We start from the raw sequence: 19,123 nt of genomic DNA on the forward strand, positions 1-19,123 counted from the left end.
TGCATGTAGCTCACAGAAAACCAGTCTCAGCTTGCTTTTGAGGGCTCTGCTCCCTCTGCAAATTGGAATTCTTTTCCATTAGACCTGAGAATATTGGCATAGCATGATCCTTAAACTATTTTCAGAATTTTAGGATTTTTAAGTTTATGCAACTACTATATATAAAGGTCAAGTTTTGCAAATGATCATTTGCCTGATTTCAAGAGCCAGATGCTAAGACTCCAGAAATTGCTGATCTCTAGCAGCATCAGCTGGGTAAAAATGAGTATCCAAAAATAAGGCAAATACATTTACAACCTAAAGCTTTAGGCATCTTCCTGCGCATCCATCCCAACACTGGTGTCGTACCATGGTTTCTTATATCATTTCTGGACATTCTGCCCTCAGAAGAGTTGGAGGGATATATAAGAATGATAAGGCAGAAATACTGAACAGCTGACTGTAGCTAGTTCATCTCTAGTGATCTCTTCTATGGAATTCAGTATGAGTTAATAAGACCATAAAAACTTTGGCTGACATTTTCAAAAACAAGTGTCTAAAGTCAGGTTCCTGAAACCATACTTAGGCCTCCAATAAGTGGTTTGATTTTCAAAAGCTGAGTACCCTGTGGCTCCAATTGATTTGGAGTAGGTAAATCTGGATTTAGGAACCTAAATTTGGGAATCTGGGATTTGGGTTTTTTTTTTTTAAACTTTAGTCAGGGTGAGCCTGACACAGTGAGGTTCTGAGCACTTTCAATTTCCCCTGAAATTAAAGGGAATTGAGAGCCTTTGGCAACTTGCAAACATACATTTACCACCTCCCTGAGGTCTGACCTTGCCATTTCACAAAAGATATAAAAGCACATTGGCATAGCTATTTATGCCTCTTCTTCCAAAGCCACTTCTTTTCACGAGAGCCCAGACAATATCTTCTGCCATCCCAGAGATTATCTCTGCTCCAGAGTAGCTTCCATAGTGGAAGCAGCAAAATACAACAGGAGAGATGATTCTTTGACAGTTCTCACTGCACTGAAATCAGGAAGTACTAGGATTCTTTAGGTTTCAGAGTAACAGCCGTGTTAGTCTGTGTTCGCAAAAAGAAAAGGAGTACTTGTGGCACCTTAGAGACTAACCAATTTATTTGAGCATAAGCTTTCGTGAGCTACAGCTCACTTCATCGGATGCATACTGTGGAAACTGCAGCAGACATTATATACACAGAGACCATGAAACAATACCTCCTCCCACCCCACTCTCCTGCTGGTAATAGCTTATCTAAAGTGATCACTCTCCTTACAATGTGTGTGATAATCAAGTTGGGCCATTTCCAGCACAAATCCAAGTTTTCTCACCCTCCGCCCCCCTCCCCCCCCACACACACAAACTCACTCTCCTGCTGGTGATAGCCCATCCAAAGTGACCACTTTCTTTACAATGTGTATGATAATCAAAGTGTGGTCACTTTGGATGAACTATTACCAGCAGGAGAGTGAGTTTGTGTGTGTGGTTTTTGGGGGGGAAAAATGGGGGGGTGAGAACCTGGATTTGTGCTGGAAATGGCCCACCTTGATTATCATGCAATTAAACATCATCTAGGAATTTATTTATATAGAACATGCACAATATGTTGGATCCTGCAGTAAAGGGGACTGAAATCTTATCATGGCATAAGGGCAACAAATAATTTTTTGCAGTCCTGCTTCCTGTCAGAAAGTATGTCATTCATTTTAAAAGGAGACATAGCATGAGCTTCCTAAGATTTTTTTATTTCCCTGATAAGCTCAGGGCCCTTGTGTTGGATGCCAGCTCCTAATATTTCAAAGACTGTCTAAATGAATATCTTTCAAACACCCAAAACTTGGCAAGGAATGAAAAATTGTTTTTGAACTTGCTTCAAGAATTAATATTAGAGAATAGAGGTTTTTTCCTCTCAGCAAATTGAAGTTGAATAAATTGTATTCTGTCTCCTTAGAAATGGAATTGATCGCTGGAGGTTAGTACTAGGATGGCAAGTCACAGGAAAACTTTGTGCGGGGGTGAAGAGAGATGAGATTGATTCGTTGTTTTGCTTTTAAAACATCAGACACAATCTGTTCCTCTAATACTAACATAAATGCAAAAGTACAAAAGGTAAATATATTAGTTCATTGTGACTTTAAGGACAATTGGATTGCAGAGATGATATTACTATTTTTCATTGAGCAGAAGGAGAGCAGTTGAGTCACACCATTCAAAGTCTCCTTTGTTAGCTATGTGGCACAACAACAAACTGAAATTGACTTCAGCAAAGCCACACATTTTCTTCCTTTTGGCAGACTGTTAGTTTTTTTAAAAAGACTATTCTTTATAGCTCATCAAAATTCAGGGCAACTGCACCTGTATTTCCTATTAGTGGCCCAGCAAGGGCACCCACTCTCAGGTTCCAGCTGCCAGCTGTTACCTCTCTTGGGTGGAGACCTGCATCCCCTCTCCCTTCTGACCAGGGTATTTCCAGGCTGTATGGCTCCCTGTCTTCACTGTGTATTTCCCAGCACAGACCAGTTGCCCAAAGACACCTGATTGCTTTCTCTTCAGAGACGGATAACAGGTGTAATTGCTGTAGTTATAAGGTTATATAAAGTATAACTACACAGGACTGCCTATGCAAGCCTACTTTATTCTTAAAGTAAAAAGCACTACAGAGAAAATTTATTAAAAGCAATAAAATAACCTATACACATGCTAATAAGCATACCAGTGTTAATCCCAACCCTAATATGGATTCTGGCAGGATCAGTCCTTCAAACCCCCACCTTCAGGGATTCCTTGTGGTTAGCACTTCATCACAGCTTCAGTTCAGAACAAGCATAGTCATGACATAAGGGGCAATTTGAATATATGGTTCAGGGGTGTTTGATCTGGAGTTTCCAGGAGTAGGTAATTAGCAGATATTGAGTCTCTCTCCCCAAGGTGTATCTTCAACAGGTTGGCTTCCAGAGGAGAATTTGCATCCCCCTCAACCAAGATACTTCTGAGGAAATCCACTTTACACACATTGTTCTAAAAAGACCTTTGAACTCCCTAATACCGTCCAGAGATTGCATTAATCTTGTCTTCCTGCTAAAGATGTTCTATGCAATCTCACAATAGAACATAGACATTTGCATTTCTAATACAATGTACCCCAAGGGTATTAGCTCTAATTCAATCAGGTTTAGCTTAATTCAGAAAGCTTCATTCTGGATATTACAGGATATTGTCAGTCTGCCACAGCTCTCAGCTGTCAGTCAATGGCCTGCCTGAACCCCATTTCCCTCTGGCTTGCTGCACCAACTGACTGACCCAGGTGGCTAACTTCCCAAAAGACATACCCTTCTGGATGGCTAAGAACACATTAGTGTAATTAAAAGCCTAGTTTTAATGATGTCATAATTATGTTGTGGTTTTGTTATTGCTGATGTCTGTTAATATATAGTTTGTTTCTAATTTCAAATGTATAATATATTAACCCTACTCATCATCCTCTTCTGTTCACAAGGGGCTTCCATTACCATAACTGTCCCACTGTCAGTCAGTGAATCAACATTAAAAAGTCTGTCACTACTGTGGATAGTTCCAAGATAATGCTAAAATATGCTCATTCCACTGCTACAACGAGCCTCTGGCTGGTCAACGGATTTTCCTTTAAATCATAGAATCATAGAATAACAGAGTTGGAAGGGACCTCTGGAGGCCATCTAGTCCAACCCCCTGCCCAGAGCAGGACCAATCCCAAGTAAATCATCCCAACCAGGGCTTTGTCAAGCCTGACCTTAAAAACTTCTAAGGAAGGAGATTCCACCACCTCCCTAGGTAACACATTCCAGTGTTTCACCACCCTCCTAGTGAAAAAGTTTTTCCTAATATCCAACCTAAATCTCCCCCACTGCAATTGAGACCATTACTCCTTGTCCTGTCATCTGCTATCACTGAGAATAGTCCATCCTCTTTGGATCCACCTTTCAGGTAGTTAAAAGCAGCTATCAAATCCCCCCTCATTCTTCTCTTCCGTAGACTAAACAATCCCAGTTCCCTCAGCCTCTCCTCATAAGTCATGTGTTCCAGACCCCTAATCATTTTTGTTGCCCTTTGCTGGACTCTCTACAATTTCTCCACATCCTTCTTGTAGTGTGGGGCCCAAAACTGGACACAGTACTCCAGATGAGGCCTCACCAATGTTGAATAGAAGGGAATGATCACGTCCCTCGATCTGCTGGCAATGCCTCTACTTATACACCCCAAAATGCCATTGGCCTTCTTGGCAACAAGGGCACACTGTTGACTCATATCCAGCTTCTCGTCCACTGTCACCCCTAGGTCCTTCTCTGCAGAACTGCTGCCTAGCCATTCAGTCCCTAGTCTGTAGCGGTGCATTGGATTCTTCCGTCCTAAGTGCAGGACTCTGCACTTGTCCTTGTTGAACCTCATCAGATTTCTTTTGGCCCAATCCTCCAATTTGTCCAGGTCCCTCTGTATCCTATCCCTACCCTCCAGCGTATCTACCACTCCTCCCAGTTTAATGTCATCCGCAAACTTGCTGAGGGTGCAATACACACCATCCTCCAGATCGTTAATGAAGATATTGAACAAAACTGGTCCCAGGACCGACCCTTGGGGCACTGCGCTAGATACCGGCTGCCAACTAGACACGGAGCCATTGATCACTACCTGTTGAGCCTGACAATCTAGCCAACTTTCTACCCACCTTGTAGAAAATCCATCCAGCCCATACTTCTTTAACTTGCTGACAAGAATACTGTGGGAGACCGTGTCAAAAGCTTTGCTAAAGTCGAGGAATAACACGTCCACTGCTTTCCCTTCATCCACAGAACCAGTTATCTCATCATAGAAGGCAATTAGATTAGTCAGGCATGACTTTCCCTTGGTGAATCCATGCTGACTGTTCCTGATCACTTTCCTCTCGTCTAAGTGCTTCAGAATTGATTCCTTGAGGACAAGCTCAAACAGGTTCACCCTCAGATTCTGAAGTGAGTTACTAATTCAATAAAACAGAAGAACAAAATTATTTTTAAAAGTTAGTTTACAATATGATTAGGATTGTCAGACTCATCCAGTTAAAATATAAAACCAGCCCAAACTTCCACCCCATCTATCCCATACAAACCAAAACTGTTAGTAGTTCAGAGCAGGCTTATTTTTTTTAAACTGTTTTATCTCTCAGTTCTTCACTGCTTGGTTGGGTGTGGGACTGGAATTAGAAAAACTGAAAACCCCAGTGAAAGTTTCCCTAGATGACATTCCCATACAGTACCAGAAATCTCAGCATAGAGCTAGAGATTTAGAGCAGTCTCAGAGAGGGTTAAATTAGCCACCCAGTTTTAGATGTATTCCCCTCCCCTCATTATTATGTTGCTCTCTTCTACTACCCCAAAATCCTGGTTCTTTCAGAGTTCACTGATTGGTCAATTTGATACAAAAAGAGACAAGAAATGTGACTTTTTCATTTGTGCCATATGTACAGACCTAAGGAAAGGCACTGGTTGCCTAACATATATTAGTCACTTTGTTTATACTACATTAGGTCATTCAACCTAATGCAGGTAGAAATGTAGGGCTCTCACTTGGGTCTAAACTCATAAGGTGCTGTTATGCTTCCAGTATTTACTTGATTACATTCAGAGTTTGCAACAGTACTGTTCAAGTGGTCCTAGTTCTTTTTCTGCCTCCTCATTATTGTTAAAGGTAGTCTGAAAAAGAGAAAATTATTCTGCCATTCCCTCTCCCCCCTCCTCCTTCCCTCCTGCTCTTTATGAGAGCTAAAGAAAGCCTGACAGTGTTTTTCATTAGCACTTTTTTATTATCTTACCAACATCAGGAATAGAAAAACTGGTTTCACTGGAGAACTCCATGGAGGACTAGAAAGCTGGAGTGGGATCTCTCATCCCTCAGTTTAAGGGCATTTAAAGTTTTCCTCCAAAGTGTTTGTTGGGTTTTTTAGTGGTCATTTTTGGAATGAGAGGGAACTTCATCTTTGCAGTCACTGTACTTTTAGTGTTATTTGTCCTGTACCAAAGTGCCTAGGAACCTGAGGTGCCTAGAGCCTGGGACCGGCACTTCTATAAAATAGTTATAAATTGAAATAGTTCAGTCAATCGGGAAAGAAATAATCAGATTCCCTAGAACTCCGGATTCAAATGCCAGCAGGGTTGACTCAGCCTCTCATCTCAGTACCCTACTGTTTACTTTCTGGTCTTTTGGGTGGCACCTTAAAAAGTTAGGACCATTCTTTTCAAAATGTGGGTGCCTAAATCAAGGGCCAAAGTCCATATTCAGGCACCTAAACCAGAGTGACAAGTGAGTTTTTCAGAGATGGCGAGATACTACTCATATCGACTACCCTGGGAGCTGCAGTTGCTCAGGACCTCTGAAAATCAAGCCACACACTGAGGGATTTAAATAAAAAATTAGGTGCCTAACTTCAGACAGGTTTCAGAGTAACAGCCGTGTTAGTCTGTATTCGCAAAAAAGAAAAGGAGTACTTGTGGCACCTTAGAGACTAACCAATTTATTTGAGCATGAGCTTTCATGAGCTACAGCTCACTTCATCGGATGCATGCTGTGGAAACTGCAGCAGACTTTATTTATACACAGAGAATATGCAAAAATACCTCCTCCCACCCCACTGTCCTGCTGGTAATAGCTTATCTAAAGTGATCATCAGGTGGGCCATTTCCAGCACAAATCCAGGTTTTCTCACCCTCCACCCCCCCACACAAATTCACTCTCCTGCTGGTGATAGCCCATCCAAAGTGACAACTCTTTACACAATGTGCATGATAATTAAGTTGGGCCATTTCCTGCACAAATCCAGGTTCTCTCACCCCCTCACCCCCCTCCCAAAAACCACACACACAAACTCACTATCCTGCTGGTAATAGCTCATCCAAAGTGACCATTCTCCCTACAATGTGCATAATTAAGGTGGGCCATTTCCAGCACAAATCCAGGTTTTCTCACATTCCCCCCACCCCCATACACACACACACTCACTCTCCTGCTGGTAATAGCTCATCCAAACTGACCACTCTCCAAGTTTAAATCCAAGTTAAACCAGAACATCTGGGGGGGGGGGGGGAGGAAAAAACAAGAGCTCATGCTCAAATAAATTGGTTAGTCTCTAAGGTGCCACAAGTACTCCTTTTCTTTTTTAACTTCAGACAATCACAGCTGAAAATTTTGCTTTAACATCCTTTCTTCTCTGCAAGAGCATTCAAGTTCCCATGGCTTTTCTAATAGAAGTAGGGGTTTGCCTTGATGTCCGTGGCCAAAGTATCCTCTCCTGTTACTAGAGAGCAGTGTGCCATGTGCCAGTTGTGTACCTAGCTGCCTTCATCCTGCATTTCGCTGGTGCTGTGTGAATTGATGGGGGATGAACATCACTGTAAAAATGCAAAGTATTATTGGCTGTTCCCCTACCTTCCTGTTGCTCCTGCATCTCTTTTCTTTTCTTTCCTCTATTTGAAGGATTTGAAGCCTCTAATTGAAAGAGAGAATAAATAAAGTGATTAGAATGTAATAAAGGTATTCCAGAATCCTACAAAAATGGTGGTAGTCTGCATTCACTGTATTTTAATTTAAAACAGTCAGGCAAAAGTAGTTTTCATCAACTATTGATTTATCAGTATCCTTAATTTCATGATCGCTGTGTTCTAATTAAATAACATTCAAATGTCATAAATTTTATATCCCTCACTTAACATTGACTACAGGGGTTTTTAATGGCTCTCTCGCACCTTCAAATCTCTCACTGTACCAGTACAATCAATATGATTCTCCAGGTTCCCCTGGTTGATGTTGGATTATTGAAGTGCTTTCTGTCCTACTTTGATGTCATGCAGAAATGTAGCCACTTGAGATTTAACTCATAGAGAGCTGGCATTTTTCCAAGTAGCTAGCTACATCAATGCAGCAAGAGAAAGTTTACTGGTACATACAATATTTTGGGGTTAATATAGAATGTGAAAGTGTTTAATGAAGAACTAATTTTTATTGGCATAAAGAAAATAATATTGGTTGGGAAAAAATTTATGCTCAATCTCTGTTAATATTCACGATTACAAAGGCTCGTCAGGAGGAAAAAAAAGTGCACAGGATGCACTTCCATGGCAGAAACACAGTTTAAACACACAGGAGAGTGCTATCTATTACTAGGCTGCTTATTCATTTTAAACAAGTAACTTTAAACAACCACTTTTAAAGCAGTCTTTCCTGGGAAGTCTCATTGGCCAGGAGGGTGCCCAGACAGCGTGGTTTACCAATTACCGAACTAAAGCGCCAAACTGAAGCATATTCTCACCAACAACTATACACCACACCATAGTAACTCTAACTCAGGAACCAATCCATGCAACAATCCTCGATACCAACTCTGCCTACATAGCTACACCAGCGACACCATCACAGGACCTAACCAGATCAGCCACACCATCACCGGTTCATTCACCTGCACGTTCACCAATGTAATATACACCATCTTGTGCCAGCAATGCCCCTCTGCTATGTACATCGGCCAAACTGGACAGTCCCTACATAAAAGGATAAATGGACACAAATCAGATATTAGGAATGGCAATATACAAAAACCTGTAGGAGAACACCTCCCTGGACACACAATAGCAGATTTAAAGGTAGCCATCCTGCAGCAAAAAAACTTCAGGACCAGACTTCAAAGAGAAACTGCTGAGCTTCAGTTCATTTGCAAATTTAACACCATCAGCTCAGGATTAAACAAAGACTGTGAATGGCTCGCCAACTACAAAAGCAGTTTCTCTTCCCTTGGTGTTCACACCTCAACTGCTAGAAGAGGGCCACATCCTCCCTGATTGAACTAACCTCGTTATCCCTAGCCTGATTCTTGCTTGCCTCTATTTATATCTGCCTCTGGAAATTTCCACTACATGCATCCGACAAAGTGGGTATTCACGCACGAAAGCTTATGCTCCAATATGTCTGTTAGTCTATAAGGTGCCACAGGACTCTTTGCTGCTTTTACAGATCCAAACTAACATGGCTACCCTTCTGAATCTTAGTAGAGTGGATTTATATGTTTGTATGCAGAATTTACAAACTTAGGCCCTGATTCTGCATTGGATTTGCTAGCACTGACTCCCAAGCCCACACAGAGTCCTGCTGGCTTCAGTAGGTTTCTGCACTGAAGACGGGCATGTAAAGTACTCTGTTGTTGCTTTGGGGACACTGTCTATAGTTTCTCCAGGTATGGCAGCAGACTGAAGATTTACGTTTTATGTTTTCCCTTTAAAGTGAATTGTCTCCTGATCCTATCAGGAACATCCTCTCAAGACAAATAGATGTATTGGTCTGTTTCACAGAAGAAACCCTGTTATAACAATTAAATTATTTGCCATTCTTATGTAACATGTTTAAATGATTCCTTAAATAGATTAGTTTGAAATGAGAATTTGACCGCTGTGTCCAAATGGTCCAATTTACAAGACTCTGGAGGTTTTATCATAGATTTTTTTTTTTAGTTCATCTTCTTAAAAATCACACTTCTGTCTGAAATCATATTGCCACAAGTAATGCCTATGATTGCTGTAACTGAACAAGATTAGGAGGAAAGTTCTCTGGGGGTGTGTGCATGCACACATTTGACTGTACTTTATGCATAGTCAGTTTCACTGTATTCCCTTGTATTATCAAGGACCCAATTCACTTCCCATTGAAGCTAGTGTAAAATGAAGTGTCATGCTTCCATTGCCTTCAGTGAAGTTGGACTGAGACTTTAGTTAGCCAGTTTTTCCCTGTTTGCGTGGGACTTTCATACGGCAATGAAGGGGAGGAAAACATGTAAAAATACAAGAAAAGGTCATTGTAAAACCACAACCATTGCCACGGAAACTCAGCAAATAGTGTAGTAACAAACTATTTTTATAGTTTAGTGAAACTCTTCGGAAAGACTGGATTTCAAGTTGTCAATGTCCCTGTAATCTAATGTGCCTGTTTTCCAAGTTAATGTGGACTATGTGACAAACACCAGCCAGTTACAGACATGAGTCATAATAATGGTTTTTGTTTCTCTTTGTTTCAGTTGTTCGAGTTCATGAATTTCTTGGCTGAGAATGTCATCTTCTGTTACATGGGGCTTGCATTATTCACATTCCAAAATCATATATTTAATGCTCTCTTTATATTTGGGGCATTTGTATCCTTTGCTTTAAGTATCTTCAAAAATGACTGTTTGGGGTGAAAAAAATTAAAATCAAGTAAACAAAAGTCTTTTTAAAATGCTAAAAATAAATTCTTTGTAGGGTTCAAATTGAAGAGGAAGGCAGGCATTTGGCTTTGTTTTAATATGTACATTTCAGTAACTCACTTAATGGACCTAAAGAGATGATTTGTTGGCATGAACCGTAACATTTTGCAGACCTGTTGCAATGTGCAAAGCTTAAGGCAAATCTCTCATTTCTTACATTCTTTTTATATACATGGAACTCCCACTGATGTTGATGTCATATAGGCCGAGACATGGAGGTTTTGCCCTTAGTTCTTTCATGTTTCCTCAGTGCCACGTATCAGTCTGGAATGCCATACAATGACTCCTTCCCCCTGCCCTCCCCAAACAAAAGCCCTTTGCTTGTTATTTTTTGATGAATTGCACTAGCTTCACAAACAGGGACTTTACTGCTTGCTTGCTTGCATTTACTTTTAGATGTAACTTCCAAATTGATATTAAAACCCAATTTATGGCTCCCCTAGTACAGGTTATTTTAGAGGGCAGAAAGGACTCAAGGAGCCTGGTACCCCCATAACTACACAGAGGCAAATATAATATGACTGTCCCTAACCTAAGCAATGGAGGACTGCTAGAGCTGACAGCAGCAAAGGGACCATGACCCATGAACCAGCCAACAAGCTGGTTCAAGGCTATGCTAGACAGACATACAGGGGCTATGTGATCTACAAGTGTAGTAACTGCTGTGTGTGCTCTCCCAAACCCCTAACAGCACTGTGCCTGCTCCTGGACTCTGCAGGCATAATGCTTCCAGACACTCAGGTGCATCACCTCCTCTTTCATCCACAACATGTCTCAGGCTTACAGCCATAATTGAGCCCTAGGATTTACAAGGTGAGGGTAGGGAGGAACCTCCTTAGGAGCAAGGTTTCCATATAGAATTAGTTGTGATTTTTTTCTCCTGATTTTTCTAAAATATCTATTCAGGAAACTTTTTGTACTAGATACACAGAGGGATAAAATAAAAATCCCTTTCTAAAGTCTACACAAGGAAAAAAAAAAGGAAAGACATGAAGATAAAGATATGCCCCACACGAATTGTGAGGAAAGAAGACGGTAATCATGTCCAAAAATACATCTAGCCTTCCTAAATTGCCATTGAAGGAGATAATGCCATTTCCATTGGAATAATTTATGGTGTGCATTTTACTGAAGGGTTGAAGATGTAGTCATGTGATGAGTCAATGAACAGTGAGTGAAGTGATGTACAGGATAAGGAGCTCAAAACTAAGATGGTTGAAGAGAGCCAAACTCTGCCCCTAAATGGGTCTATAATGAAACTGGCAAGATTGTGGCTGGATAGCTAAAATCTGAAATTATGAATTATGCTCAACAATCATTTAATAGTGTGTTTATTCTAACTTCATGTTCAAGATATTCACCTGGAGAAAGTTTATTAGCTCAGTTTTCCTGTTTCCCCATGGCCATTTTCCTCAGCATCTCACATTTAACCTTATAGGTGGCAATTTTCATAGCAAGAGCATGCAACATATACCCACTTTCTTTCATTCTGAATTTGGGTCGAAAACAAAAGATTCCCAGGAACTTTCAACACATGATGATGTTTTCAGGTAAGTGCCACTATACTTTTGTATCTACGTTTTCTAACACCTGACCTAGAATAAAGGCAGAGAAAGTTATTTTCTGGCAAGAAGACAAAAGGTCTAAATACGCACGTGCAGGCTGAGCCAAAGCCCATTGAAGTCAATGACAGACTTTGAATAGTTCCATGATCATTTAGGTGCTTGTGTGTAAATGTGTATTAATTATTTTAGTTACCTATGAAGCAAAATAATGTAGGAAACCCATTACTTAGGTTACCCATTTCAAAACTCATTGTCCATCTCCATCTCGCAACATCCTTTCCTATTTTGGGAATATTTTATTCCAGTGTTAGGCACCCAAACTACTCCTGGTAGTATGCTTATGTTACACGCAAGGAAATTAATTTCCTGTACTGTCTCTTTCTGAGAGAGGGTGGTATTCTTCATAGATACCCACTCACCAATCATGTGATCTCCCACCACTCTCCCTAACTTAAAGATCATTTTTACTCTGAAAAGTGACTGTAAAAATAACAGCTTTTTATTCAATAGGCCTGCTCCTTCTATGGATTCAGTCTAATAGCTGACTGCTTTACTTACTAACCTAAAGTTGTAGTGATTTTAACAGCTGTTAGTACTGCAGAACCAAAGCAGATCTGGAGAGGGTGCTGAATTCTATTCTGATTTGTGCATCATGCACAGAATTATTAAATCCCAACTGCAATCTCTTTATTCCTAGACATACATGATGCAGAAATATCTCAGCTTGACTCTCTGATTGCAGGGAAGGTTTGTAGGATTGGCTGGTAGAACCCCCCCCCCAAAAAAACCACAACATTTTTCACTTGTTAAATGAGCTCATTTGACCTTTGAGAGAGATGAATATGGAACACACAGTGCCATTTTTGCAAAGTTGCTTTCCAGCGTGGAACTATACCCCAGGCAAGTTTCTGAAGCGTTCTTCCAAAGCTACAATACATGCTTCCCCATACTTCTCCATCAATTGGTCTCATTTCTGACTTGAAAGAACCGTGCCTTTAGGGGAGAGATGTTAGTTCATTTCCACGCCCACTCATCCTCTTCACTAAAACTACCAATGATATTGCCAATTAATGCCCGGTGGATGCGGGGGAAGGGCCGATTGTGATGTAGACACTTATCCATTAGGAACTGGATTTCAGACCTCCTGTTCATTTCAAATAGACAGCTATGTGGCAATTATATGGTAACAGTTTCTGTTAGCTAGCATCCTGAGCTGGATTCATTTCAGCAATATAGAGATGAAAGTCTCCATATCTGGTTAATTACCAATCTCCTGACCCATGTATTCCCTTGGTTCTTGTAAATTTCTACTTCTGGCTTTTGGATCCCATTTTCCCCTTGATTTTTCTTTGAAAGCAGAGTATGGATTGAAGGATTTTAGAATAACTTTTTCTTCATCTTTCACTTTTCTTATTTTGTCCAATCTAATCTCACATTCCACAGAACCAGAAGTGGAAAGGTCATCTGCAGCCAACAACTGAGAGTGAGAACTCTCACTTGTGCATTCGGTTTCACTTTTCAACTAATATCTGTCAGAGAACTGAAAATGCCAATATTTAAAGCTCCCGATATATGTAGTACTTTATTTCAAAAACAATCAGAATGCGAATTCTTAAATGTCTTTACATTAAAATATTTTTTCATTAAGATAAAAATGTTTTCATAAAAGCAAATGACATATTGCAAGTAGGGCAGTAACACTGATTAACTGCACTTCTCACATGCTTCTCACACTGCCTTAAGCTTCATGCATCACAACATTCTCAAGGCATGCGGGTTTCCAATATAATTGTACCCCGGTGTGTGTTAACAACTATAGCCCAGTCACCTAGTGTCTTCACATACAGAATAAACAGTATATACTGAGTACAGCTATATACAGAGAAAATGATGATTTCAAGAAAGACAAGCACATTTCTAAGTCCACTAAACCAGGGTAGAGTTTGGCCTCAAAGGTACAGATACATTTTCTAGGTAAAAGGTCTTCAGACCTCCTCCAGTGATTGCAATTGACGGTATATAGAACTAAACTTAATTTTTGGCTCTTCTCAATTAAAATCAAGAAGCTCATGAGAGGAACTGTAATGAATTCTGCAAAGCCTCATAAACCAAAGGATGGATAGATACTTGGAGACCTTTTTGATGAGTGGTTTTTTTGGGTATACACACACTTACCACGAAATTCATCCAGAGTTTATCATGGCCTACGATGGAGTATACAAACCCCACACTAGGCTGGAAGAAGTTAAACAGTACTGGGGCCAGCTAGCCCCTTCCTCCAGTCCTGCAGAGCATGTTCCAACTGGGCAGGGTTGAAAAGGGAGCAACCCAGCTCAGAAGGGAGAGGCTGAGGAGGACAGACCTACCCTGAAGGCTCCTGGCAGATGGGTTGAAGAAGCCTCTCTGAGGGAATAGGACTATATGATGAGCCTGGTTGGGGTTGACAGTTTGGTTTATTTTTCTTTTACCTTGTCTGGGGCCAGAAACTGAGTGAGGAAAACAGTGATAGGAAGTGACCCATGGAGGGTAACTCAGAGGGCCACTTGGAGGTCAAATGCTGCTGATCCTCCTAGGACCCTGGGTTGGAGCCTGGTGGAGAAGGTGGGCCTGGACTTCCCTACCACCACCCCCACTACTGGGTGGGCACTAACCACTACTACATCCAGCCCACCAAATACCCTATTACATGGCCCTTTAGGGGCTTAGAGCACCAGGACTTGCAAACTTTACATCAAATCATAAGTCTTGATCTGCCATCCTTACTCACATTGCAGAGTGAGGTATTCCTGAAGTATTCCCATTGATTTCCCCTTAATTCCAGTAGGACTATCCTATTCTATTTAGGTTTCTATACCCTGCTCATCACCATAATATCTGAGCACCTTCTGGTAGTGTATGAAGCCATGTGGTTGCACATCTGTCTCATAGTGTTTGTTTTCTAACCTGCTCCCCAGAGGTGCGTCTTGTTTTGCTAGGGTGTATCTTTTACTTATTTACACACACCCACGCAGACCCCTATTGCTATGTGTTTATATTAGAGAAGGCAAAGTCCAAGAAATTTTGTTCAATATCTTCATAAATGATCTGGAGGATGGTGTGGATTGCACTCTCAGCAAATTTGCGGATGATACTAAACTGGGAGGAGTGGTAGATACGCTGGAGGGCAGGGATAGTGGGGACCTAGACAAATTGGAGGATTGGGCCAAAAGAAATCTGAGGTTCAATAAGGATAAGTGCAGGGTCCTGCACTTAGGACGGAAGAACCCAATGCACAGCTACAGACTAGGGACCGAATGGCTAGGCAGCAGTTCTGCGGAAAAGGACCTAGGAGTGACAGTGGACGAGAAGCTGGATATGAGTCAGCAGTGTGCCCTTGTTGCCAAGAAGGCCAATGGCATTTTGGGGTGTATAAGTAGGGGCATAGCGAGCAGATCGAGGGACGTGATCCTTCCCCTCTATTCGACATTGGTGAGGCCTCATCTGGAGTACTGTGTCCAGTTTTGGGCCCCACACTACAAGAAGGATGTGGATAAATTGGAGAGAGTCCGGCGAAGGGCAACAAAAATTAGCGGTCTGGAACACATGACTTATGAGGAGAGGCTGAGGGAACTGGGATTGTTTAGTCTGCAGAAGAGAAGAATGAGGGGGGATTTGATAGCTGCTTTCAACTACCTGAGAGGTGGTTCCGGAGAGGATGGTTCTAGACTATTCTCAGTGGTAGAAGAGGACAGGACAAGGAGTAATGGTCTCAAGTTGCAGTGGAGGAGGTTTAGGTTGGATATTAGGAAAAACTTTTTCACTAGGAGGGTGGTGAAACACTGGAATGCATTACCTAGGGAGGTGGTGAAATCTCCTTCCTTAGAAGTTTAAGGTCAGGCTTGACAAAGCCCTGGCTGGGATGATTTAATTGGGGATTGGTCTTGCTTTGAGCAGGGGGTTGGATAGATGACCTCCTGAGGTCCCTTCCAACCCTGATATTCTATGATTCTATGAAATGTGCCTTGCACTTGAAGTGCAAAGTTGTAAGGTTTATGATAGTCCTTAGTTCCTGTAGGAGTTCATTCCACAACCTTGGACTGTTCCCCAAAAAGTTCTGTCCCTTGCACAGACTAGCCTTCTTGTTGTCGAGGGTTTCATTGTGCCAGAGGAGTGTAGTTGTCACCCCAGTCTTTGTCCAGGAGCTTTAGATGGTCTTTTAGATATCCTGGGCCTGGGCCATGGAGCGCTGTGAAGGTAAGGACTAAGACCTTGAACTGGATTCAGTATTCATGGGAAGCCAGTATAGAGAGTGGAGGTCAGGTCTGATGTGTTCCTGATGTCCATTTCTGATGCCTTCAACCCAGTGCTCTGAGGGTGGCATTGGCATTGGAATCATCCAGGGGTGATGCTTTCCAGGACTATCCAGGATTGTGAGGCACCTTGCTACCACATGCCCTTAGCATGAGGAAGCCTTATCCATGCCTACTGGGGGTCAGCTCCCCAACTCCACTGGCCACGGACAACACAAACACTTCCCTCTAGGCCTTGCTGGTTTTTGTTTGTTTTTAAACAGTTTAGCAATTGTCACAGTCCAACCCTTGATCCTGCCAAGCATCTCCCTGCAGTGTCCAGCCCCTAGTCCACTGGACACTCTCAGTATTCACAGATTTGCTGCTTCCAGAGAAACAGGACATGCCACCTAACCAATTCCACCACACATCACCACTCTGCTTAACGCCCAGCACTTAGATATGTTTATAGTGAAAACAAATATGTTTAACAAAGCATAGTTTCAATAGCAAGTAGAAGTGTTGGAAACAAATGGTTACATATGAAATAGAATCATAACGTGCATTCTAGAGCCTAGACTTTAATATCTAGATACTCTCATGCCTCATAGAGTAATAGTCACCCAAAATCCTGGCAGTGCTGTGGCCAGGTTTGGCTGTGGCCTCCTTTCGTGAGATAGACATGCTGTCAGCTTGCCTCTTGCGTGAAAGATCCTGTGTGTTTCTTTGCCTCCCTAGATTTACCAGTCCCGTCCTTTGTCTTTATTCCTAAACAGAACACCCCATGCTGTTTGCTTAATCCTGTCAATCTCTACTCTTTTTTTTGTGTCTCAGTCTATGAATAGGCGTACAGTACACAAATGACCAGACAAGGAGATACGTGTCTGTTATCTTGGAAGAATCTCTTTCAGGTGATAACCTGTCTTAATTCCAAGACCTTAAGAACATAATTTTAGCATAGATATCTAACTCCTTAAATATTATCTGTACATACATTTTGCAATGATTACAATGACAAGCGGGCTACTTGCTCTGGGTAGAGACCTTGCATGCTATCCTTTGGTGAACTGCTATGCAGATATGACCCAGTTCCCCGTAAAACCCTATACACATTCTGTGTCTTATGCAAGTTGTCACCAAAAGGTCCCTGGGTCACACAGGCACTACTTGAGTTTTAAACAAAACATGTGCCCAGTTAGTATGTGACTGAGTTGTAGCCACCTGTCTTTTTCCAATATCTCTATTGGTCTTCAGCTGTGCTTTTCTGTTTTGCCCTGTCCTGTTTACCAGTGGGAGGCTTGTAGGACATCTGCTGCAAAGCCAGGGCAGCCCAGCTACTGCACTAATGATGTAATTGGCAGAGGGCAGGAAGTATCAGTAGGGCTGAGCGTGAAAGACAACACACAGAAGAAAAAGAAAAAAGTGTGTACACAAGTTGGCATATATACACATATGCACCCAGTATTAAAGTGAACTTCTGTAGACGCTAGTGGGAGGGAAGTGTTCCCCCAGATTTCTAAAGAAGTGGTTGATAGGTGGGAGAAAATTGGGCAATGAGTGAAAAAACTAATAGTGTGTGAGATTGAGACCCCCAGAAGTACATACAGAATGTCGTCTTGTCAGGTGAATTCCCCTCATTCCATACATGAGAGAGCTAGGCAGCCCTGCAGCCTGTTCCTCTGGGCCCCACACAGGGCTCTCTGTGGGTGTGAAGGTCATATGAGGTGTGTGCAGGGACTGGGTGGGGTGGGGCAAGTTGGACACACGTCATCCTTCAGCCCCATGGAGCTTACGTAGAAAAGCTATTACAGGTTTTCCTTGGAGCCCCTCCCCTGCTGTAGGATCCCTTTTTAAACAAAGTCTCCAGCTATACAGACCCACCCAAGTAGTGGTAGCTGTGTTGCAGCGGAGTCCTGCTGCCAGAGGGGACAGCAGGGGTGCCAGGAAACAACAAATGTGGAGCAGTTGTCAATATGGTGTATCCCAAATCCCTAAGTGTTGATGAGGGGGAATCGCTCAGCAAAGGGTTCCTTCGAGAGTTCCTTCCACTGAGCTTTATCACAGGGAGGGGGTGATACAGCCCCTTGAATGTTTGAGTTGTGAGAAGTAAAACCATCTAGAAGGGAGCTGAGAGATCCTTCTTTCAATAAACTGTGTGTGTGTGTCTTAAATGATTTAATTCTGACTGTTAAGTATTAAGTTTCTTCGTACAAAAAGAAAAGTGTCTTGGCAAAAGTTTTTCCAACATACGTGCTAGCGTAGACATGGCCTAAATCATTTGAATTGCTGGAGTGTTTTCTAAATGGAAGTTGCTTGAAAAGATTTGTTTCTAGAGTGCAGCAATACACACAGCTGTGAAAGCTTTCACCAAGGTACAGAACAAATAACTCAGTGCATCTCTGACTGGCTCTTAACTGATAGACAAAGAAGCTTTCATTCCTCTGGCCTGGTCTACACTGAGGGGGAGTAGGGAAAAATTGACCTAAGATACGCAACTTCAGCTACGAGAATAGCATAGCTGAAGTCCATGTATCTTAGATCGACTTAGAATCACTTACTTTGCATCCTCGCGGCGTGGGATCGACGGCTGCCGCTCCCCCAGCGACGCCACTTCCGCCTCTCGCCCTGGTGGAGTTCCGGAGTTGACAGCAGAGTGATCGGGGATCAATCACTACCTGTGGCCCCAGGCAGAGCAGCCATAAGTGCTAATTAGACTTCTGGAGAAGCAAACCAAAGTAGCTAAAATACTGGAATAACATTTAAAAAGCTGTTGTCCTTAACTAAACAATAGCTGTTCTTTTAGCTGAAGAATTGCAGCTATTACAGGAAATATGACTTTTAGTCCCATTACTGACTTCTCCCTAGGAGTTAGTACACAAGCTGTTTGTGGACAGAAACATGTTATGAGCAAGGTTCCACCAGAGTTTCTGAAGCAGTACTGAACACACTCTGCTCCTGCCTACTCAGGGAGTTAAACCATCATCTACATCCATTGCT

General features: G+C 42.0%; 1 protein-coding gene across 1 annotated transcript in view; it reads left to right on the forward strand.

The window, feature by feature from the left end:
• The window catches only part of SLC9A9 (solute carrier family 9 member A9), a 325,848-nt gene that overhangs the window by 170,509 nt on the left and 136,216 nt on the right, over positions 1-19,123 (forward strand). Inside the window, exons 10-11 of the mRNA XM_073359753.1 lie at positions 10,069-10,182; positions 11,732-11,843. Coding sequence (XP_073215854.1) covers positions 10,069-10,182; positions 11,732-11,843 — 226 coding nt within the window. The remainder of the gene's footprint in view (positions 1-10,068; positions 10,183-11,731; positions 11,844-19,123) is intronic.

The sequence above is a fragment of the Lepidochelys kempii genome, chromosome 9, assembly GCF_965140285.1.
Source record: "Lepidochelys kempii isolate rLepKem1 chromosome 9, rLepKem1.hap1, whole genome shotgun sequence".
NCBI lineage: Eukaryota > Metazoa > Chordata > Testudines > Cheloniidae > Lepidochelys > Lepidochelys kempii.